The sequence below is a fragment of the Sus scrofa genome, chromosome 7 (genome assembly GCF_000003025.6).
Source record: "Sus scrofa isolate TJ Tabasco breed Duroc chromosome 7, Sscrofa11.1, whole genome shotgun sequence".
Classification (NCBI taxonomy): domain Eukaryota; kingdom Metazoa; phylum Chordata; class Mammalia; order Artiodactyla; family Suidae; genus Sus; species Sus scrofa.
In genome coordinates, this window is record NC_010449.5 from 62,295,134 (window position 1) to 62,321,225 (window position 26,092).

The window sequence follows — 26,092 nt, forward strand, 5'->3', positions numbered from 1 at the left end:
ATGTATATGTATAACTATATAATAATAAACATATTACATTAGTCATCTGTTAGTACTGAACTCCATGAAAGTGAGCTCAGATTAAATTCCCATATATATGCAGTTGAAGGTGAAGTACCTGAAACACTATAATCCTGTAGTGCTCTAAGAGGGTTACTCTTTCTAAATAAGCAGGCTCTATAATACAATGCTAACCAGTTATTAGGGTCTAAGTGAATTGCAATAGAAAAATCTTGAGTTGCTTGTTTATAAAAGTGCCGTTTAAAATATGCTCTCCCTCGGTATGTCCTAGAAAAAGAAAAAAATTATTTTAACATGTATTGTAATATAAATTTTCTCTTTTTGGAAAGCCTATAAATTAACTTTATATTTGAATAACAATTTATGATTATATCTTTTTTGCTTTCCAGGAAAGTTTAGTTATGATGTTAATAGCAAAAAGGATGTGAACTTTTTATAAATAAATCATTATATTTTATTATCTATCAAAATATGTGCCTATTAAGGATATGTATATATTAATTATATTGTTATCAATTTTATTATATTTCTTACATTTCTCAGAGAGGTGTGTCAATAAAAACAAATGATACACCCAAGATACTCAGAAGATACATGCAAATAATTGTGAGACTGCTTTTATATACAGAGATAAAAGCTATTTCATCAGTTTTATGAATTGAATTCTAACTCCATTAACCCTGAATTTAATTTCTAAATTTTCACTGACTTACATCAACTCCTAAAATCTCATTTTTGATCACTCAAGAATATAAAGCAAATCAGCCTTTAGAACTAAAATAATAAAGATAATTAAGAAAAAACAGGAAGAAAAAGCTAGTAGGTTGCCTTCTCTGAAGAAGCTAACCCAAGAGGAGGAAAAAAGATGTTCAGGAAGGTTATAGTATAAAAACAGTGATAATTTGGAGAAAAGAGTATAGCCATTATGTTGGAAGACTAGTAAGAGAAGTCTTTCAAAATCACTAAGCATCCTAAGGATATTTTATCCTGGAGCAGAATATTTTTTAACCCCATCTAATAAGAAATGTCTTATTTATTTTCTGGTGAATCTAAGAATCTTGTATTTATTTTTAATAATTTCTGATTGCTAAAGAATACTACTAATTATTTTCAGTATACATATGATTCTGAACTTAAAATCTAACAGAATAAACCTTTAGTAATATTTTTGGTAGGATGCCATTAAGTTATGTCAATTCTTCAAATACACTGATGTTTACACCTATTGCTTCTTTCATCTCTACTGCCTCAATAGTGCAGACCCTCATCAGATCACAACTGAGCTACTATTTTATACCACTCCTATGTTGAGTGATAAGAGCTGATCATCAGATAATAATGGTCACTTTTCCCAAAAACTTTCAACAGCCCTTGCTGATAATGCTTCCATAACACTAAATTCTTCTAAATGGTATATAAGGCCTCTTATATGATAATACCATATTACATCTAAATGGTATATAAGGCCTCATATGATAATACCATATTACATCTAAATGGTATTTAAGGCCTCTTATATGATAATACCATATTATATGTTATTCTCCAACTAATTGGATGCTTTCCTGCAAGTAATCCACCTTTAAGTTAAGAAGTAGACAACCAATAACTAGACCAATAACAAGAGAAGATTTTAAAAGAGTTTTGGGAGTTCCTGTCGTGGCTCAGCAGTTTAAGAACCTGACTAATATTCATGAGGATGTATTGTTCAATCACTGGCCTCACTCAGTGGGTTAAAGATCCAGCATTGCCAGGAGCTGTGGTGAGGGTCACAGACAGAGCTCAGCTCCTGTATTGCTGTGGCTGTGGTTCCAATGCGATCCCTAGCCTGGGAACTTCCACACTTGTAGATACATCTCTAAACAGCTAAATAAATAAACAAATAAATAAATAAATAAACTTTGTAAAAGTTTACCCTTCCTTCAAATGACTGAAAGCTGAGGATAATTTTAGAAGTTATTTCAAACTTTCAAAGAATAAAAATTACCCAATCCTAAAGGACATGTTTCTAAGAAAAGAAAAAGATAAAACTTAATTCATTTTGAGAAAGTAGCCAAATCCTGAAATCAAAATTTGGCTATGAAACTAGTGGACAATCTTACTATGAATATAGATTTAAAAATCTTAAAAAAGGAAAGACAAAGAGAATTAAAATATAGTTTAATAATATCCTATCTAAAAATGTATGATGGCCAAGAGACATTTATCCTTCAAAATTAGAAAGCCCATTAACACAAAATTCTTATAAGTAGATCACAGGAGAAAAATTTAAATAGGAATAAAAAGATACTCTCTTGAAATAATTAAAAAATAAATGGTTCAAGAAATTACAACTGTGATGTTGCTTGGTAAAAGGCAAAGTTGTTCTCATTAAATTCAAAATATTATGATTCTTATTATCACCAACACTATTAAGTTAAAGTTGACACAATGATTAAAAAGAGTTGGGAGATCGGAGTAGAGCAAAAGTGGTAGAATAGGGAACTCTGAAATTCCACTTTTCCACAAAAGCAATGAATAAGCTGGAAAAAAACTTGTCAGAATCAACTTCTTTTAGAACCCTGGAATCTAATTAAAAATTTAGGACAACAAGGAGAGTGCTTAGTAAAGGAGGAAAAACTGCTGAATTTTGGTAAGAGAGTTCTGTGGTGTTCTAACTTACCCTTTCACTCCCCAACTTCCCAGACCCACGGTGGGAATAATACGAATCTTATTCTCAAAGAACTGGAGCTGTGTGTTTTGATCGTCTGTGAATCACTGAAAGATCAGCTCAAACGTTTCTCTTTGTTTTAATTGCCTTAGAGCTTTTCCAGGACTGATGTGACTTCCTAGCAGGTGTTTATCGAAACTATTTAAAGGCAAATGTATTAGCTGCTGCCAAGGGATAATGGTTGGGGAAAACAACTGATAAACCAAAAACCCTAAGACAAAGAAGCTGGAGAAGGAGATATCAGGGGAATATGAGCTTTAGAAAGTTTCCATTTACAGCAGAGAATCTAAAGGCCACATGCAAACCCAAGGCTGGAAGCATAAACAGCAAAGACTTATGAATACCCTAAGCTCTCACCTCTGGTTAATTCAGACTCTGTGCAAGTAGGACATGAAAGCTAAGGCACTGAAGTTGTCTGGATGAGCATTGAGGAAGTACCCCAAAACAGAGTGAATCTGCAAAGACTGAGACTCTTTCTGTTTGGTCAGTTGATTGGTTAATTTGTTCCAGGTGTTTAAATAGATCTCAGTCAAATCACTAGCTGCCAACTAAGTTACTAGAGACTTCAGTGGCCACACATAACAGAGTACAGATTTCACAAAAGGTGTTCAGAAAAGTCATTAAAAAAAACAATATGAATGACAAGAAGCAATGTGAAAAAATGCTGGAAGAGGAGGAGGTGAATCTGATATCAAAAGGTACCACAGTATAACATTAAAAGTGACTACTTTTCAACAAAAAATTATAAGCAATGCAAAGGAAGAAGAAAACAGGGCCCATTCAGAGAATAAAAATAAACAGAAACCATCCTAGAGAAAAGCCCAGACATTGGACAAAGACTTTAAAGACTTAACATCAACTGTCTTAAAATCAACTTAAAAGACTTTAAATCGGGAGTTCCTGCCATAGCTCATCAGAAATGAATCTGACTAGTATCTGTGAGGACATAAGTTTGATCCCTGGCCTCACTCAGTGGGTTAAGGATCAGGCATTTCTGTGAGCTATGGTGTATGTCACAGACATAGCTCAGATCCCATGGTGCTGTGGCTATGGCATAGGGTGGCAGGTACAGCTCCAATTTGACCCCTAGCCTGGAAACCTCCATGTGCCACAGGTGAGGCCCTAACAAGACAAAAAAAAAAAAAAAAAAAAAAAAAAGGACTTTAAATCAGCTATTTTAAATATGCTCAAATAGTTAAGAGAAATCATAGATAAAGAACTAAAGGAAAACTAAGAGAATGATGTTTCAACACATAGAGGTTATCAAGAAAGATATTGATAGAGAAATTGTTGGGGCGGGGGGAAGGAACCGAATAGAAATTCTGAAGTTGAAGAGTTCAAAAACAAATAAAAATTCACTAGAGGTTTCAAGAACAGATTTGAAAAAGCAAAAGGAAGACTCAGGAAACTTGAAATTAGGACAATCAAATGATCCAGATGAAAAAGCAGGGAAAAGAATGTGAGAAAAAAAGCCCAAGAGATCTCTGGAACACTATCACGCATACAAAAATAAGCATACATTGCAAGTCACAGAAGAAAAGAAGATAGTAAAGGAGCAGAAATAACATTTTAAAAAGTAATGGTTTGAAATCTTCCCAAATTTAATGAAAGAAATGAAAATATAGATCCAAGAAACTCAATGATTCCATGTAGGATAAACTCAAAGAAATCTACACAGAGGCATATCATAATTAACCTGTTGAAAGCCAGAGACAAAGAGAGAATCTTTAAAGCAGTAACAGAGAAGCAACTCATCATGTACTTGGAATACTCAGTTAAGATTAATAATTGATCTGTCATCCAAAAATCACGGAGGCCAGAAAGATTAGACTCACTGAATAGCCTATGAATCATAAACAAAATAAGTAAAAATAAAATCTCTCTTATGCACAATATAGAAAAACTGCTGGAAATCCATAGACAATAGGAAAAACTTAAAAGCAACCAGAGGAAAAGGACACATTACTTTCAAAGGCACTGATTACTGATTTTTTTTTCACTTTAAAAAAAGGAATCTATAGGACACCACACTGAAATATATTCAAAGTGCTAAAAGAAAATAAATGCCAAACTAGAATTACATACCAAGCAGAAAAGAGTAAATAATCTTTAAGAACATAGGTAAATAAAGATATTTTCAAACAAACAAGAATTGAGATGATTCATTACTAGCAAGTTGGCACTAAAGTAAAGGGATATATAAAAGGAAAATTATTCTAGATAGAAGGTGAGTAGATGCAGGGAAGAAATACAAATGGACCAAATATACAAATAAAAGATATTGTCATACTGATTAAAAAACAAAATTCCATTCCATGCTATTTTCAAAAGATACTTTTAAAACAAAACAATATAGAAAGCTTAAAAATAAGAGATTGTAGTTCCTTTGTGGCACATGAGCTTAAGGATCTAGCATTGTCACTGCAGTGGCTCAGGTCAATGCTGAGGTACAGGTTCGATTCCTGGCCTGTGAACTTCCACATGTTGCCGATGTGGCCAAAAAAAAAACAAAAAAACAAAAAAAATTAAATAAATTAAAATAAGAGATGGAAAAAATATTTAACATATATATAATAACCAAAAGAAATTTAACCATAATATCTGATAGTAAAATACTTCCCTTTGAGATTAGAAACAAGATAAAGATGACTGCTATCACCTTTCCTGTTCCAAGAATACAATAAGGAAAAAACAGGGGAAGGTATAAAAAGTATAAAGATTGGAAAATAAAAGTGGTATGTTTTGCAGATGATATGATTGCAGATGGAGAAAATCCAAAAGAATATACAAATCATTATATTTCATAAGTTTAGTCAGATTGCTGTAAAACAAGGTCAATATAAATTTATCAACTGCATTTCTATACACTAGCAACACAAAGCTTAAAATAGAATTATCCTAAGGTAATACTAAGCAATACTGAACATATAGAAATAAATCAAGAAAAATATAGACATAAGGCTTCTTTACAGAAACTATGAAACATTATTGAGCAAAAGGAATGAAGACCTAAAGAAAGAGAACGTACCATATGCACACATGAGAAGACTACATTGTCAGGTTGTCAATTTTCCCCCTACTGCTCTATAAATTCATTGTAAGCCCAATAAAAATACAAAGGAGTTACCAGGGAAGTTGACATGCTAATTCCATTTGGTTAAACCATACAAAATTGTGAAATTTTACAATTTTGAGCTATAAAGAAGTCAATTTGCATATAGCTCAACCCAACCCAATGTGTTTAGAAATGCAAAAAACCAAGGAAAGCTCTGACAATTCTGAAAGGTCAAAAGAACAATTCTACTGGATTTCAAGACTTATTATGAAACACTAGTATTTAAGACAGTATAGTATCGGTGTAAAAATAATTTTTTTAAATACTCCAAATAGAAAAAAGGATTGAGAAACAGATCCACCCATACATGGATCTTCATTTTCTACAAACACTGCAGAGCCATGCTAAAGAGACAGGCTTTTTAATAATGTTGCTGGGACAATTGGCTATGCATACAGAAAAAAATGAAATTTGGTCTTCACGTCATACACAAAAAATGATTCTAGATGTACTATAAATTTAATTTTAAAGGCAAAACAACAAATCTAGAGGATCAGACGGGGAAATATCCACATAACAAAAGAATAGGAAAAACAGGACACAAAAAAGCACTAACCTTAAAGAAAAAGTTTGCTAAATCAGACTATTACATTTTAAAATTCTGTTTATCAAAATACAGTATTTAAGGAGTGTAATAATCATCAATCCTGAGAAGGAAAAAAATTCATTGTAAATATAACCAACAAAAGGCCTATATCAAGAGTATGTAATTCATAAAATAAGTAAGAAAAAAGACCAACAACAACCCAAAAGTCATGAATGACAAAAAAGAAAATCCAAATGGTTAATAAACATATGAAAATGAATCATCATGTTAATAATGAAGAAAATGAAAGTTCAAACTAAATGAGATCACACTACATGCCCACTAGGGTGGCTAAAGTTTGAAAATTGTAATGGTACCTAGTGTTGGTGTGGAACCTGCATACACTGTTAGTAGTACAACAACTTGGCAAAATGTATTTGGATACAGCTGAACAACTGTACACCCTATAAATCAGATATTCCACTCCTACTGTATATCCAACAGAAACAGGTATATGTGTGTCATGTACAAGGATGTTGAAGGAAACAGTATTTGTCATCATCAAACATTAGAAACACTCAACTGTCCATCAATGGTAGAATGGATAAGTAAATTGGAATACATGCATGCAGCTGAATACTATACAAAAATTAAAATGAGAAAACTAGAGCCATGTGTAATAGTACATAATATTCAGCAAAATAAGCCAGACATGAACGAATACTTACCTTACGATTCTACTTGTATAATGTTCAAAAAGTGGGCAGAACTAAGCTAAGAATGTTTAGGGTCACATGTACTGAAACTATAAGGAAATTCATGGAGGTGATTAAATAAAACTCATGGAGTCCCCATCATGGCTCAGAGATTAACAAACCCAACTAGCATCCACGAGGACATGGGTTCGATCCCTAGCCTTGCTCAGTGGTCAATGGTTTAAGGATCCAGTGTTGCCGTGAGCTCAGTGGTCAATGGTTTAAGGATCCAGCATTGCCGTGAGGTCAGTGGTCAATGGTTTAAGGATCCAGCGTTGGCCATGAGCTGTGGTATAGGCTTCAGATGCAGCTTGGATCCCACGTCGCCATGGCTCTGGCATAGGCTGGTGGCTATAGCTCCAACTGGACCCCTAGCCTGGGAACCCCCACATGCCACATATGCAGCCCTAAAAAAGACAAAAAAATTTTTTTCTTAATTTTTTTAAGTCAGGACAGTGGTTATTACCTTCTCAGGGAGGCCAAGGCTCAAGGGGGTGTCTAGGGCACTAGATATGTTTCTTGACCTGGTGATGTTACATGGGATTTACATTATAATAAGTCATTATGCTGTACATTTGTACTTTGTACACTTTTTTGGATGTATGCTTTATTTTACTATAAAAATGTTAATATTAAACAAAAATTGTAAGTGAACAGATGAATAGGTATGACTATATCCACATTTTAACCTCTTCAAAACAAAACTCAAATTAAAAGAAAGCAACAAAATGGAAACTGCTATGCACAATAAGGTTGGCAGAATAAAGTTTAATATCCAATTATAATAAGATAGTCCAGAACAGTTCTCTGTACTCAGTGAATACAAAGGATATGGAAAAGAAATCCAAGGATACAAAATATAGATCCATACTTCAAAAATTGAGAATGTAACTAATATATGGAAAATGCAAATGAAACAACTCTAAATTATCATTTTATGCCTTATAAATTAAGTCACCCACTACTGTTGAGGTATAGGTAAGATTTTCATTCACTGGTACCACAGAAAATTAATTCACTAGTTCTTTGCTGTCTATTTTTTTTTAAGGGCCGCACCTGCAGCATATGGAAGTTCCCAAGCTAGGGGATGAATATGCCACAGCCACAGCAACACCAGATCTGAACCCCATCTGTGAACTATGCCACAATGTTTGGCAACGCCAATCCTTAACCCACTAAGCAAGGCCAGGGATGGAACCTATATCCACATGGATACTAGTTGGGTTCTTAACACACTGAGCCACAACAGGAACTCCCTGATTCACCATTTTTAAAGTGCTGTCTGGTATATTTCAAGTAATTTTCTTTCCTGAGAATGTATTTCAAAAAAATTTTTTTTAAACCTTTTCTAAAATAATTCTCACCTCGCTTGAGAATTTTTGGGATCTATGTTCAACAAGGCTGTAAAATCCTGTTCAGCTGCAATCCAGTTTTCATTTTCATAGTAGAATATCCCACGTTTAAATAATGCATCTGTTCTTTTGGGATCATAAAAAATACACTACATAGAGGATGGAGGAGAAGCACAAAAACATATCACATAATGAAAAAAAAAAGTAGATAATCCTAGAGCAAATAAAGTGAATTACAACCATGTTCTTAACTTAAAGTTACTTAAAAACAAACAACTTTAAGATGCCAAAACTTTTAGACTTGCATTTAAAAACCAAGCTTTCAGGAAGTCCATTTGTCCTCAAGTTCTAGGGAGGGGAGGTTTCATTAAAAACAAAAATACAACCCATCATATACAAAAAGCCAAGGCTTCTGCCCACTAAAATTTTTACTAACAAAACCTCTGAAATGAATTGTTCAACTAGAGTAGGGTTATATGGGGTCTATCACATCATTCCATTCCAATTACAGAAGATACAAACTAGACTAAATCAAGGCTGACTCAATCAAATCAAATATGGATTAATCTAGTCCCTGAATGGTGAAAAGAAATGAATTGGTATTGGCATGATTCATTCATTTCACACTGACATACAAGGCATTAGAGTGAACAGACTAAATGATTGCATATTCAGTTGCAAAGCCTCTTGCCTATTGATAGTGGGAGGGAAACTGAAGTGCGAAGATCACAAAGTATTTGACCTCAAGTTGCTGCATTAGTCAATTTTTAAGCTACTGGTGCCAGACAAAGGAAATGATCAGAAAAAAATATTTTAATAATTTCAGTTGGGAACATGAAAAGCAAAATTATTTAAATAACTTCTAAATTTGCAACAGTACTGCGAACTAAGAATTCAGAGTTAAAACTCAGGAATTCAAAGTTACAATGTTGTTCTGCAATTGGAATATCCGCCTGACTTGAGGCTCAAAACAGTTCAGCTTAAAATTTACTTCCTCAAGGGAATTCTCCAATATCTCCCAACCAAATATAAATTTCCCTCCATTATCTTTATTTCCATCATAACATTCAGCATAATTTTTAATTATATATTTATGTATGTATTCATTTCTTTAATATCGGTCCTTTAAACAATAAGCTCCATATAAGCTTGTAACATGTCTATTTTATTTACCAAAATTTATCCACTACATTATGTAGTGCCTTAACCAATAAATATTTGTGAGTGAATGAATGAATAACCAGTGACCATAGCTTTCTTTGAAAGCAGATAGGTTTGCTGCAGAAGAGAACTGATTATGTCTCAAGAGTTAAAAGGTGGAAAATTATATTCTCTCTATTGTTTGAAGGAAAGAAGCCATTTTCAAAGGTTTCCTTATTCACTGCTTCATAGTCCAAGAAAAAGCTGGGAAAGTGAAGTCTCCCTCAAAGCTGTCTCAGTGTTCCCACATCCAACTGTGATGTAATGATGTATTCATTCATTCACTAATAATGATGTAATAACAATCCATTCATTCATTCATTAATGATATAATGATGATCCATTCATTCATTCACTAATAATTTTAAAAAATCATTCATGTTGGTATCAATCCCAGTAACAAATGCTCTACGGTCTAACTTAAAATATATTAATTTTGATTATATGACATATATGAAAGAATTTCAACAATTTGGTATAACATTAGTATGGGAATATCATGCTTTAAAATACATAAACGGCAGCATTATATGTGACACAGCTTACTTTAGAAAAGTCATCAATAGCCAGTACTTTGTTTTCTATTTCATACATCTCTCCCCTCCTGAAATACATATCAGCATCCGTGGGCCTGCACTTGATTGCCTGAGTGTAGTTTAGAATTGCCAAAGTAATCTCATTTTTTCCTCTGAAAATTTCTGCCCTTGAAAAATATGCCTCTAAAGAAAATTTAAAAGGTAAAATTTAATGTTACAGTCCCAAATTTTAAAAGATTAATCCTTCTCCCTCCAAAACTGTAGTCTTAGAATAATGTTTCTCTATTATACCTTCTTTACCACTTAAGATTTGTTTTTATTTCAACAATGCAAAATCTGTTCTCAAAGGCTGGATAAATACTCACTTTATGTATATATGACAAGTTTCATAATCTTTTAATGTTCATAGTAAAAGATTTTGATGGCACTTCTGTAACCAAAAATTTTAAGTTCGTATTTTCTTATGGATGAAGAGTAAGGAGTCAATTTATTGTAATGTATACCAAGGATATTAATATTTCAAACCATGGTAAGCATTTTAAAAACCAATATAGTATCACGAGTCCTAAATTTACAATACCAACAGTAATTTAATTTAGGAAAGTCACAACCATTTCTGAAGATTCTATGTCTTGAATTATGTATTTTTATAATAGCACCAAATAATCAAAGCTTAGGTTAAGATACAAGTCATATAACTGTCAGCACACACAACCCACCTGCATTATTTTTATTACATCTATTTATATAATTCAAGTCATCCAAAGCTTCATTAATTTTGTCTTGGAAAAGATAAATGAAATGTCGATGCCAATAAGCATTGAGAAACAATGGCTCCAAAAGTATAGCCTAGAAAATAAATGTGTAAATTCAACTTAAATTGATTTATTAAGGGAAGATTAATTTATCAAGTAAAGTTTCGAACATTACTGCAATGGCTTTGCATGTGTATACTCTAAAATGATGCCTCCCAGGAGTTCCTGCTGTGGCTCAGTGGTTAACGAATCCGACTAGGAACCATGAGGTCACAGGTTCGATCCCTGGCCTCGCTCAGTGGGTTAAGGATCTGGCATTGCCAGGAGCTGTGGTGTGGGTCACAGATGCAGCTCAGATCTGGCGTTGCTGTGGCCATGGTATAGGCTGGCAACTGCAGCTCTGATTGGCCCCCTGTCCTGGGAACTTCCACATGCCCTGTGTGTGGCCCTAAAAAGACTAACTAAATAAATAAATGAAACACAAGGCACAGACAGACCTGAAAAGAAAATGAAATAAAAAGTCTCCCAATCTGACAAACTCTAGTGTTTTTAATGTTAATTATTTGAAAATGCCAATAATCATACTTTCATAATCCCATATGTATACTACAAATATTCATTGTTCAAAATTTTAATAAAATACATGATTACAAGCAAGGGTAAATTGCTAGTATTATTGTTTTGACTAAAATAAAACTTACTTCCTGTAGATCATTCATGGCACTCTGTAACTTTCCCAGTTTCCTATAAAGAGCTCCACGCCTACAATATAAAAATGCAGGATATTTCTTCTTATTATTTATTTCTTCAGTCAAGATCTCCACTTCAGATTCATAATATTTAATGACGTCTGGAGGAAGACCAGTCTTCAAAGAATCACTCAATTCTAGTTTTGGTGGTGGTTTTTTCACTCTTTCAGGCAAATCTTTATCAACAGATATTTTAACAACTTTCTCTCTTAGAGTTGCTGTCTTCTCACGTTCAGGCCTAGAGAGCACTTCAAGAGCCCATTTTTGAGGATCACTATTTTCTGGAATTCCTCCCTTACTGTGGACAAATTTGTCAAAATTTAAAAACAAAGGTAGGCTGGGACACCGAAGCTGACGTTCATACAGCGGAATCCTGAGCAAAAATTTCTTCTGTCCGGGAAGGATTCCATGAGATACCGATCTAGTTTTCAAAAGAGTAGTTTTTAAATTACAAAAATATAATTTTTATAATCAATAAGTCAACTCAGCCGCAGACAAAATTACTATTTCCCTATTATTAGATAAATAAAATTGCATGCTACATTTATGCAAACCAAGTCCTCCTATTCATTCATTAAGATCATATGAAGAATCTCTAGAGTTTATGAAAGCAGAGGACTGTTATTAAAGATGTAGCCTTCGTAGAGAACTGAAATAAGAGGTCAGTGCTCCTTTCAGCTTGAATTTAGACCCCTGCCCCCAACTAGGGGAAATACAGTGGAGAATTGAGGAGGTAAAACTTGATGTGAAAAAGGAAATGCCACCCAAATGGTTGTCAAGGACATGAACTTGAGGAAGAGAGAAGAAGGAAAGATTTGATTCCACAGGAGACTATCAAATAAACATCCCGGTCTCCATCCCAGACTTAGCAGGCTATCAACGTGATGGCTAATATACTTTCAAATGCTACATTTTTAGGATTATCTTCCTCAAATTTTCCATTTCCCACACAGTTTTCACTCAGTAGCATTTCCTTTATAAGGTACTACACTAGCCACACAAAATAAACTTATTATATTGGGGAAAAAAATTAAATCCCATCATTTCATAAATATTTACTGAGTGGGTACTATGAGAAAGACCTGTGCTAAAATAAGGAGACGTCAGTACCTTTCTCTTTCCTTACTTTATGACACTCTACTCCTCTCCACACTCTAGTGCAAGCCGCCATCATCGCTTCCACCTAGAGGACAGTAACTCTTTAATTCCCTGCTTCTACTCTTGGTTTTTGACTCATTCATTCTCCCACATGGCAGCCAGCATGGGTTGTTGTTGTTGTTTTTAAACAAATATAAATTAGATCGTGTCCCTCCCTCAAGAGCATCCCCTAGTACCTATAATACAAATCAAGCTTTTCATCATAGTCTACAAGACTGGAACTAATGAGGCCCCAGCAAGTACATGTGTAACACTTCCTTGCTCCCTTCCCTCCCAATTTTCCCACCATAGAGCAAGCCTTAAAGCTACTGCATTTCCCAGTCCTTCTGGGTGCCTGGCCCTTCTCAATTCCTATGTCTGATCTCACCTTAGAAAGACTCTTTGTGCCAGATAGGTTTCGTTTCCACCTCCACATTTATCACTATCCTTATCTGCCTTGCTCTTTGCCCTGGAGCACTAGTTTGTACAGACTACATGGGATCCATAGGATCCTTACTGTTTTTTTAATTTTATTTTATTTTTAATTAAAGTATGGTTGATTTACAATGCTGTGCCAATCTCTGCTGAACAGAAAATTAACCCAGTCATACATATACATACATTCTTTTTCTCATATCTTCCCTTGCTGTCTTCTAATCATGTCCAATTAAGAGTCTTGAAAAGGGAAGAGAGTGAAGCCAAAGTTATCTATTCCTCTGGCTTCTTTATGAAGAGCTCTCTTAAACTTGCAATGATCCTTGACCAAAGTTCACTATTTCTTTCAAGAAAATCCTTTCTACATAATTCTTTTCTTCCAAGTTCCACTAATCACTCTGTTTTTTATCCTCTCAGACTTAAGGGTAGAGATTGGGTCTATCATTCCTCACTCCAGCATACTATACAATCATTTTTGTTTTCACTATGCTCTGACATCTTTGTAAATTGCCCCTTTGTTATACTTTCCTAGACTTATTCTAAATTGAGAGTGCTATCTGTTTATTGCTGGGACCCTTACTAAATAATTAACTGATACCAGAGGTGGGCCCAGGAAATACACACACAAAAGGATACTTCAATGGGTGAATTATAAAACTAAGGCCAAAACCATAATATATTTCTTAAGCTATAACAAATGTTGATTAAACAAGACCTTGTAAGAGTTTTTGGAGGCTTGGATAATTCATCATACACAACTGTAAGTTTACTGAATTTCAGTCCTTTCTTCAGTTTCATCTTCTTTTTCTTGGGATAAACAATGTAAGTAATGCCAGCTTGTCTAGATGCTTCAATGAGAGAGAGAGACAGGTCTCTTGAACTGTGTATGTCCTGAATATTGTCCAAAATAGTATCTATATCTTCTTTCACAGGGGCAGGTTCCTCAGTTTCATTTTGCTTAGCCATCCAATGCTCCAGCTCCTTTGCTTTCTGAAACATCACCTCTTTGATATCGCTTTGCATGTCATCCTGAATCTTCAGTGGAGCTACAGTCTCCTCCTTCTTCAACTCAACTGCAGAGTTTGCTCTCTTATTTATAAGGAAACAGATAAAATAGAAAAAACAGAAAATTAATTTAGTTGGTACACATTTAAAATAAATTCAATTATAATTATTGTTAATGTCATTTGGTCAATATTGACAAATTTTAAATCATCTATTCTTGATGTTTTTCGAAAGTGACCTTTATAAGTTAATAATTGGTTAATTGAAGCGAAGTACAATAATTTGGTCATATGACATTTCATTAGCTACGTAAAAATAACACCATAAGCAGATATGCATTAGTTGTGATTTTATATATTCTTAATTAAAAGAGAATGCTCTTTATATATCCAAATAAAGTACATGCTACTTTTAGTTTAATGCAAAAAAAAAATAGAATAGGGAAACTCACTAACATGTCCTATCCTATAAAATCAGTTTGTCAGTTTATTGTCAAAAGCACCTTAACAATATTGAATTGCTATACATAGTATTCAAATATTCTCTTCAATAATTTTCAATTTAGTATTTATAGGCTTAAATAACAGAATTTCAACCTAATATTCATTTTATCTAATTATACAATCAACTTAATTTTAATAATATTACTGTAATTCATTAATAATTTGAAATAACCAGGGTTCCCATCATGGCTCAGAGATTAAGGAATCCAACTAGGAACCATGAGGTGGTGGTTTCCATCCCTGGCCTCGCTCAGTGGGTTAAGGATCCGGCCTTGCCATAAGCTGTGGTGTAGGTCGCAGACGCAGCTTGGATCCCGCATTGCTGTGGCTGTGGCGTAGGCTGGCAGCTACAGCTCCGACTGGACCCCTATCCTGGGAACTTCCATATGCTGCAGGTGCGGCCCTAAAAAGACAAATAATAATAATAATAATTTGAAATAATTATGCATTAGTACTTCAAACTCTAACACCCATTACTTGTAAAATAGATTAATTGCAATCCTTTGATATAGTATTTCTTGCCTATTGAGCCATTGTCAATAAATTAATTTAATTTTGCTAATAGCTAATTATTTGTTACAGAAATATTTTTCTTTGTAATGAATATAGCCCAAATTCCAAAAAGAAAATTCCACACAAGCTAGTTATATATGTTAAGATGTACTAAAGTGAGATAAAGGTGTTGACCCTCTGTGACTTACTATACTTCCCTCATCTTAAGAAATTGTATTTAACTCAATATGTACTTAGAATAGAGAAATACAGACTATAGAATATAGATATGTGTACATATACGTATGTACCAAGGAAACACATGCCTGAAAAGAAGTGAACATAAGATAACCATATTCCCTGCTTGCTGACTAGCTATAAATCATGCAGCTCTTGGGAAAGAATTACGGACAGAACTACTAGAACAGATTTGGGGTTTTTGTTTTTTCCAGCTTCATTGAAATAATATTGACATATAACATATGTAAGCTTAAGGTATGCAGGGCAACGATGGATACTATGAAGTAATTACCTCAATAAGATTAGTTAACACCTCAGTCCCTTCATATAATTACCATTGTATGGTGTGCTGAAAACATTCAAAATCTACTTTTAGAAGCTTTCAAATATATAATACAGTATTATTATTATTTTTTTTTAAAGAACAATTTATTTATTTTTATTTTATTTTTTGTCTTTTCGTTATTTCTTTGGGCCGCTCCCACGGCATATGGAGGTTCCCAGGCTAGGGGTCGAATCGGAGCTGTAGCCATTGGCCTACGCCAGAGCCACAGCAACGCGGGATCTGAACCGTGTCTGCAACCTGCACCACAGCTCACGGCAACGCCGGATCGTTAACCCACTGAGCAAGGGCAGGGACCGAACCCGCAACCTCATGGTTCCTAGTCGGATTCGTTAACCACTGCACCACGACAGGAACTCCCATAATACAGTATTATTAATTATAGTCACCATGCTATACATTAGTGCTCCAGAATTTATCTTATAAATGAAAGTTTGGGAGTTCCCTTGTAGCTCATTGGGTTAAGGACCTGGCACTGACACTGTTGTGGCTCTGGTTACAGCTGTGGTGTGGGTTCAATCCGTAGCCCAGGAATTTCCTCATGCCATGGGCACAGCCAAATAAATAAACAAACACAAGTTTGTACCTGTCGACCAGCATCTCCCCATTCCTCTACTCCTGCCCCAGACCTAGCTACTACTATTCTAATCTATGTTTCTATAAATTCAGCTTTTTTAGATTCTACATATAAGTAAGGACAGTATTTATCATTATCTTTTGAAATTATATAATTATCAGGTGTACAACACTATCATTCAACATCCGTATACACTGCAAAGGGAACACTCCCAAAAGTCCAGTTACCATCCATCAACATATAGTTGACCCCTTTCACTCCTTTTCCCCACCTCCTCAGCCCCCTTCTCTTTTGGTAACCAAGAATCTGTTCTCTGTGAATTCATTTGGGTTTTGCTTTGTTTTAGATTTCACATATGAATGAAATCATATGGTATTTGTCTTTTTATTTCTGACTTATTTCACTTAGAATAAAACTTTCAAAGTCCATCCATGTTGTCACAAATGACAAGATTTCATTCTTTTTATGGCTGAGTAGAATTCTATTCTTTTTTTAGCTGTGTGTGTGTGTGTGTGTGTGTGTGTGTGTGTGTGTGTGTGTACATACCACATCTTCTTTATCCATTCATCCATGGATGCACACTTAGGTTGTTTATTTCAGCAATTATAAATAATGCTGCAATAAACATAAGAGTGCATATGTCTTTTCCAATTAGAGTTTTCATATTCACTCACAAGTGGAATAGGTGGATCATATGGCAGTTCTATTCTTAATTTTTTGAGGAATCCTCATACTGTTTTCCATAATGGCTGCACCAATTTACAATCTCACCAACTGTGTAAGAGAGTTCCCTTTATCCATGTCCTAGCCAATACTTGTTATTTCTTGCCTTCTGAATAATAGCCATTCTAACAGATGTAAGGTAATAGTTCATTGGTTTTGATTCACATTTCTCTAATAATTAGTGATGTCGAACATCTTTTCATGTGCCTGTTTGGCTACCTGTATATCTTCTTTGGAAAAATGTCTAATCAGATCCTCTGTGTATTTTGTTTTTGTGTTGTTGAGCTATATGAGTTCTTTATATAGTTTGGATATTAACTCCTTATCAGATACATAATTTTCAAACATTTTCTCCCATTCAATATGTTACCTTTTCATTTTGACGATAGAGTCTTTCACTGTGCAGAAGCTTTTTAGTTTGATGTAATAATTGTTTATAGTTTGATGCAGTCGCACTTATTTTTGCTTTTGTTTCCCTTGCCTTCAGAAGCAGAGCCACAAAAACATTGCTAAGAAAATTTCAATGAGATTACCATCCATGCTTTCTTCAAGAAATTCTTATGGTTTCATGCCTTACATTCATTTTTAATCCACTTTCAGTTAACTTCTGGGTATGGTATAAGATAGTGGTCTAGTTTCCTTCTTTTGCATATGGCTATCCACTTTTCTCAACAATACTTATTTTAGGGACTGTCCTTAAACCATTGTGTGTTCTTTATTCTTTTCTTGTAAATTAATTGCACATATATGTGTGGGCTTATTTCTGAGCTCTCAGTTCTGTTACATTGATCTGTGTGTTTGTGCCTATACCATACTGTTACAGTTGTAACAGTACTGTTACAATTTTGTAGATAGGTTGAAATTAGGGAGTGTGATACCCCCAGTTCTGTTCTTCTTTCTCAAGTTTATTTTGGCTATTCAGGATCTTTTCTGGTTCCATACAATTTTTAGAATTATTTGCTTTAGCTCTGTGAAAAATGTCAATGAAATTTTGATAAGGATTACACTGAATCTGTGCATTGCTTTGGGTAGTATGGACATCTGAACAATATTAATTCTTCTAATCCATGAGCATAAAATAGTTTTCCACTTATTTGTGTGTTTTATCAATTTCTTTCATAAATGTCTTATAGTTTTCAGGGCATAAGTCTTTTACTTTCCTGGTCAACTGTTCTTAGGTATTTTATTCTTTTTGATGCAACTTAAATGGGTTTCAAAATTTCTCTCTCTGATAGTTCATTATTGGTATATAGAAACACTACAGATTTCTGTACATTTGTTTTACATCCTGTCACTTTATTGATTTTATACTTTTAACAGTTTTTTAGAGTTTTCTATATATAGTATCCTGTCATCTGCAAATAGCAACTGATTTACTTCTTCTTTTACAATTTGGATGTCTTTTATTTCTTTTTCTTGCCTAATTGTTGTGGCTAAGACTTCCATATTACATTGAACAAAAGTAACAAAAGTGAGCATCCTTGTCTTCTTTCAATTTTAGACAAAAAGCTTTCAGTTTTTCACCACTGAATGTGATGCTAGCTTTGGTTTGTCATATTACTTTTTTATGTTGAAGTACATTCCTTCTTATACCTGCTTTGTTGAGAATGTTATCATAAATAGATACTGAATTGTCATGCTTTTTCTGCATCTATTGAGATGATCATATATGATTTTTATCCTTTATTTTGTTAATGATAGCATGTTGATTGATTTACAGGTGTTGAAGCACCCTTGCACCCCTGGAATAAAACCTATTTGATCATGGCGTATGATCCTTGTAATATACTGTTGAATCTGATTTGCTAATATTATGGTGAAGATTTTTGCATCTTTGTTAAACAATACATTGGCTTATAATTCTCTTTCTCTTTTTATTTTTGGTGGTGCTCTTGTCTGGTTTTGATATCAGGGTAATGGTGGCCTTATAAAATGTGTTTGGAAGGTTTCCCTCCTCTTCAGTTTTCGGAAGTGTTTGAGATGGACAGGTATTAAAGCTTCTTTAAATGTTTGGAATAACTTATCAGAAAAACCATCTAGTCTTGGATTTATGTTTGTTGGGAGGTTTTTGATTATTGATTCAATCTCCTTATTAGTAATCAGTCTATTCAGGTTTAATATTTCTTCATGATTCAGTCTTGATAGATTTATGTTTCTAGAAATATGTCTATCTATTCTGATTTGTATACTTTATTGGCATATAATTTTTCATAGCATGTTCTTATGATCTTTTGCATTTCTGTGGTATCAGTTGTTACTTCACCTCTTTTTGTTTTGTTTTGTTTTGTTTTTTTGTTTTTAATTTTATTATAGTTGATTTACTGTGTTCTGTTAATTTCTGCTGTACAGCAAAGTGGCCCAGTTATACATGTATATATAAATTCTTTTTTTCACCTTATCCTCCATCATCTTCCACCACAAGTGATTAGATATAGTTCCCTGTGCTATACAACAGAATCTCATTACTTATCCATTCCAAATGCAATGGTTTGTATCTACTAAGCCCAAACTCCCAGACCATCCCACTCTCTCCCTCTCCCCACTTGGAAACCATAAGTCTGTTCTCCATGTCCATGAGTTTGTTTCTTTTCTGTAGATAGGTTCATTTGTGCTTTATATTAGATTTCAGATATAAGTGATATCATATGGTACTTGTCTCTCTCTTTCTGAACTACTTCACTTAGTATGAAAGTCTCTAGTTCCATCATGTTGCTGCGAATGGCATTATTTTGTTCTTTTTTATGGCTGAGTAGTATTCCATTGTGTATATGTACCACATCTTCTTAAGCCATTCGTCTGTTGATGGACATTTAGTTTGTTTCCATGTCTTGGCCACTGTAACTTTGCCTCTTTCATTTCTGATTTTATTTATCAAAAATCTCTCTTTTTTTCTTGAGTAGTCTAGCTACAGGATTGCCAATTTTGTTTATCTTCTCAAAGAACCAGCTAAGTTTCACTGATCTTTCCTATTGTCTTTTTAGTCCCAATTTCATTTATTTCCTTCCTCCTACTACCTTTAAGATTATTTTTTTTTCTTCTCTTTCTAGCACCTTTAGGTATAAAGTTAGATTGTTTATTTGAGATTTTCCTTGTTTCTTAAGGTAGGACTGTATTGCTACAAACTTCTCTCTTAGAACCTCTTTCGTTGCATCCCATAGATTTTGGTATGTCATATTTCTGTCTTCATTTGTTCCTAAGCATCTTTTTTCTTTATTCTCCTTAGATTTCTTCAATGACTCTTTGGTTGTTTAGTAGCATGTTGCACATTTTTGTGGTTTTCTAGCTTTCTTCTTATAATTGATTTCTAGTTTCAAACCATTGTGGTCAAAAATAATTCTTGGTAGGAATTCAATCTTCACGAGTGTATTGAGACTTGTTTTGGGACCTAACATGTGCTCTATACTGAAAATGTTTTATGTGCACTTGAGGAATGTGTATTTTGCTGCTTTTGGATGGAATGTTCTTTATAAATCTATTAGGTCTACCCAGTTTAATGTGTCATTTAAAATCAATGTTTCCGGAGTTCCCGTCGTGGCGCAGTGGTTAACGAATCCGACTAGGAACCATGAGGTTGCGGGTTTGGTCCCTGGCCTTGCTCAGTGGGTTAATGATCCGGTGTTGCCGTGAGCTGTGGTGTAGGTTGCAGACGCGGCTCGGATCCCGCGTTGCTGTGGCTCTGGCGTAGGCCGGTGGCTACAGCTCCGATTCGACCCCTAGCCTGGGAACCTCCATATGCCGCAGAAGCGGCCCAAGAGATAGCAACAACAACAACAACAACAACAAAAAAGACAAAAGACAAAAAAAAAAAACAATGTTTCCTTATTGATTTTCTATCTGGATAATCTATCCATTACTGTAAGTGAGCTGTTTTGCCAGATCCTTTATGTTTGTCTACATGAATTAGGCAAAAGAGCACCTCTCCCAGTCTTGAAAGAGTGGTATTGAGTAGGAAATGATCCGCAGGACCCAGAAGCACAATCTTTTCCGGCCACCAGAGCCAGGTACTCAAGGGGTGTCTTTTGTGTAGGCTGCATGCACCTGCCAACTATAGCAAGAACACAGCTGCTTCCCAGATAGAGCAAGGCTTGGTACACTTGTTTATCCAGCACAGTTGTGGCATAGCTGTAGTGGCACAACTTGGTGTGGGTGGAACTTGGGGTACTTGTCCTGTCTGACTGCAATACAACTGTGGAACAGGGTATGCAGGTTTTGGTGAACTCATCCAACCTGGTTCCAGTATGCCTGCTGCACAGAGTGTGTTGGCAGTGCTCAGGATGCTCACCTGGGCTGGGTTTTAGTGCGGGGTAGGTGGAGTATGTCTCCTGGCACTAGCAGGTTGGAGGAAGAACCAAAAAATGGCATCCCTGGAGTTCCCATTGTGGCACAGTGGTTAACGAATCCGACTAGGAACCATGAGGTTGCGGGTTCAATCCCTGGCCTTGCTCAATGGGTTAAGGATCCGGCATTGCCGTGAGCTGTGGTGTGGGCCTCAGACGCAGCTCGGATCCCACGTTACTGTGGCTGTGGCATAGGCTGGCAGCTATAGCTATGATTGGACTCCTAGCCTGGGAACCTCCATATGCCGTGGGAGCGGCCCCTGAAAAGGCAAAAAGACAAAAAAAAAAAAAAAAAATGGCATCCACCAGCTCTTTCATCAGTAAGTTAGAACTGGGAGCTCCCGTCATGGCTCAGGGGTTAACGAATCCGACTAGGAACCATGAGGTTGCGGGTTCGGTCCCTGCCCTTGCTCAGTGGGTTGGGGATCTGGCGTTGCTGTGAGCTGTGGTGTAGGTTGCAGACATGGCTCAGATCCTGTGTTGCTGTGGCTCTGGTGTAGGCTGGTGGCTACAGCTCCGATTGGACCCCTAGCCTGGGAACCTCCATATGCCATGGGAGCGGCCCTAGAAAAGAGAAAAAATAAGTTAGAACTGAGATTTTAAAATGATGTCCACTAGCGCTTCTGTCCCAGCAGGTTCCTGCCTCACCAGCAATTACTTTAAGATCAGTAAGTGGGTCTCCCTCACTTATGAACTAGACATTTTTCAAACTGTTGCTTTTGTGCTGGATCTTGCGGCAAATGGGTCTGTGTAGGAATCCTTTAAGAGCACTGTCTCCATTCCCCACATTTCAATGGTTCTCCTGGATGTAATCCCTCCTGATTTTGAAAGCAGACATTTTGAGGGCTCATACTTCCATCACTAGACCCAAGGATCAGGATTCCTGAGGTGGGGCTCAATCCCTTCATTCCTTGAAGGAAAGCTTTGGGATCCTTCGTGACTGTGTGTCACCACTCCTGGGATGGGATCTCAGGCAAGTCTATGTCTCTACTATCCTACTTATCCAGATTCATCTCTTCATTCTTGCCATTTTTACTCAAAATAGTGTAGGTCCCAGCCAGAGCAATAAGGAAGGAAAAAAGAGAAAAAGCCATCCAAATCTTAAAGGAAGAAGCAAAATTATCTTTGTATGCAAATGATATGATCCTCTATAGAGAAAACTCTAAAGACACCACAAAAAAATTCTTAGGGCTAATCAAAGAATTCAGTAAGTTGCAGGATATAAAATCAACATAAAAAAATTGCTGCATTTCTAAACACTAACAATGAATTATTTGAAAAAGAAATAAAGTAATCCCATTTACAACAGTATCAAAAATAATAAAATACCTAGAAACAAGTTTAAGCAAAAATGTATACTAAAAATTACAATAATTTAGTAATTTACAGATGGCCAACAACTACATGAAAAAGTGTTCAACATCACTCATTATTAAAGAAATGCATTAAAATAAATTGATAAATAAAAACAGATTGAAAAGAATGAGCTTACTTGAGAAAAAAGTAAGTCAATCTCTCTCTCTCTCTCTCTCTACATATATATATATATATATATATATATTTATTTATTTATTTATACACCCCACACACACACATAAACACAGTCCTACAGAATAGCTATGGAATTGGATAGATAAAGCTAGCCTCAAGGCTCTCTTGCCCCAATATCTCAGGTGGCAGTGGGTTTGAAGTGTGGGCCTGTCAATATCTAGCCTGGGGATGGATACATTTCTGGGGCGGAGTGTGTCTGCATGCCACATGTGGGTATAGGAGGATGACTCAGCAAGTGGGTAAACTGGTGGCTAGGAATGTCTTTGTGGTCATAGATTCGTGCACGCCAGGTAATTGGGTCTGGTCCAATGTGGCTGGCCTGGGGGGTCTTGGCAGGATCCGCAGAGTCCTTGTGCCTGTCTCTTTTCCAAAGGGACAGCCAAAAAAGAAAAAGAAATGCAATTCAGAACTACTATGAGATAGCACATCACACCAGTCAGAATGGCCATCATTAATAAGTCCACAAGTAACAAATGCTGGAGGGGGTGTGGAGAAAAGGGAACCCTCCTGCACTGTTCATGGGAATGTAAGCTGGTACAACCACTATGGAGAACAATATGGGGTTACCTTAGAAATCTATACATAGAACTACCATATGACCCAGCAATCCCACTCTTAGGCATATACCTGGACAAAACTTTCCTGGAAAAAGACACATGCACCTGAATGTTCATTGCAACACTATTCACAATAGCGAAGACATGGCAACAACCTAAATGTCCATCAGCAGATGAATGGATTAAGAAGAGGTGGTATATATACACAATGGAATACTACTCAGCCATAAAAAAGAACAAAATAATGCCATTTGAAGCAACATGATGGAACCAGAGACCCTCATACTAAGTGGAGTCAGAAAGAGAAAGACAAATACCATATGATATCACTTATCTCTGGAATCTAATATATGGCACAAATGAACCTTTCTGCAAAAAAGAAAATCATGGATATGTGCTTGCCAAGGGAGAGGGGGAGAGAGTGGGATGGATTGGGAGCTTGGGGTTAATAGATGCAAACTCTTGCCTTTGGAATGGATAAGCAATGAGATCCTGCTGTTTAGCACTGGGAACTGTGTCTAGTCACTTATGATGGAGCATGATAATGTGAGAAAAATGGATGTCTATGTGTATGTGTGACTGGGTCACCTTGCTGTACAGTAGAAAATTGACAGAACGCTGTAAACCAGCTATAATGGAAAAAAAGTAAAAGGCACGACCAACAACTATCTTACAGGGACTACCAAAAATACACTTGATTCCAAAATTTTAATAAACTCTGGATGAATCAAATAACAATACTATTTTAGGAAGCCAAGCAAAAAACATAGGCAGTGATTATTACTAGAAATATAACTATTTCTTTTAAATAATAAAAACTGAAAATTATCATACCTTTAACTCTGGCGATTGTGTGCTGAAACATTTTTGGATATTTTCAAATGATGCAGATTTTCTTAAGAAGAAAAACTGTTAAAATAATCAAATGATAAATATACATTGACTCCAGATATCATGTTGTAAACTTAAATATCACATGACAATTGGCTAATGATATCTGTCTAGGTAAATAAATGAAATGCAGAAATACTAATTAAAATACAGATTCTTACTGATTTCTAAATCACTGACTTCACAGATAGGAACAGAACTTAAAATCCATCAATTAATTTAGAAAACTGTATAATCATGGAAAACACATTTTTTTTTTTTTTTTTGTCTTTTCTAGGGCCACACCTGTGGCATATGGAGGTTCCCAGGCTAGGAGTCTAAATGGAGCTGTAGCCACCTGCCTACACCACAGCCACAGCAACACCAGATCGGAGCCACATCTGCAACTACACCACAGCTCACGGCAATGCCCAATCCTTAATCCACTGAGCAAGGCCAGGGATGGAACCCGCAACCTCATGGTTCCTATTTGGATTTGTTAACCCCTGAGCCATGACGGGAACTCCTCACTTTTTTTTTTTTTTTTTTTTTTTTCATTTGGGTTTCTGTCTGCTATTCTGAATGGGTGATTTCCATTACTCTATCTTCCAAGTCACTTATTCATTCTTCTGCATTATTCATTCTGCTCTTTGATGCCTTTAACTCAGCTTGAATCTCTGTGAATGAATTTTTTAATTTTTCTTGGTCCCTCCTTACATTTTCGAGTTCCTTTAACGTAATCTGCATTACTGTTCATATCCACTCTTAATTCCTTTATTTTCACTGTCTCTTTTTTGAACTCAGCGTCTGTTAGACTGCAGAGGTCTGTTTCCTTGTTCCCTCTTTCAGGGGAATTCCCCTGTGCTTTAACTGAGAATGGTTCCTGAGTAACTTCATTTTGCTTATATTTTTCTTATTCTGTGATATTAGGGAAACAACTACCATAGTCTTAGAGGGCTATTTATATGTGAGAGTGCCCCTGGGTAGTTTGTAAAGGCTTACTATTTTTTTTTTTTTTTTTTTTTTTGGCATGAGGACTGCTTTTGGTTTGGATGCTTGCTGTTTCTCCTCAGTGTGTTCAGGCTGTTATCCCCTTGATAGGTGGTGTGTCGGTGTAGAGCCTGCACTAGCTTCCAAGAATATGGAAGCAATAGGCAGTGCCCATAGCCAGGGCCTGGTTCCTGGGCCCTTGACAATGGCATGGACCTGTGGGGAGGTGGCACAGACTGCTCCAGGGTTGCAGGGCCCTGGGTATTGGCAGTGACCCTCGGGGAGGTGAGAGTGGCACCCAGGTACCTGGAGGTTACATGGAAACAGAAGCATAATGGAAGGTAAAGCAGAAAACAAGAGTTGAGGCCAGGTTATGAGGCTTCGTTAAGCATTCTGACTCTGATAGGTAGAGTCATTCAGTTTGTTGAGACTGAGAGACTTGTAATTACACCCTGTGTTTTAATACTATTGCTAGGAGCAATAGGGAAGATGGATTAGAAAGAGCTGCTAAAAAAAAGTGGAACTAGCTGACAGGTAAATATAAGTAGTGCTACCACAAGAGTCATTCCAACTACAAAGTGTCATTTGTCAGTTATTATTTTTTATGTGATGG

At 35.6% G+C, this 26,092-nt stretch overlaps 1 protein-coding gene across 1 annotated transcript in view; it reads right to left on the reverse strand.

The window, feature by feature from the left end:
* The window catches only part of TTC6 (tetratricopeptide repeat domain 6), a 215,976-nt gene that overhangs the window by 66,606 nt on the left and 123,278 nt on the right, over positions 1–26,092 (reverse strand). Inside the window, exons 9-15 of the mRNA XM_021099129.1 lie at positions 24,454–24,528; positions 14,007–14,380; positions 11,672–12,140; positions 10,935–11,064; positions 10,226–10,398; positions 8,492–8,628; positions 119–288 (exon numbers count right to left, since the gene is read on the reverse strand). Of these exons, the coding sequence (XP_020954788.1) occupies positions 119–288; positions 8,492–8,628; positions 10,226–10,398; positions 10,935–11,064; positions 11,672–12,140; positions 14,007–14,380; positions 24,454–24,528 (1,528 nt within the window). The remainder of the gene's footprint in view (positions 1–118; positions 289–8,491; positions 8,629–10,225; positions 10,399–10,934; positions 11,065–11,671; positions 12,141–14,006; positions 14,381–24,453; positions 24,529–26,092) is intronic.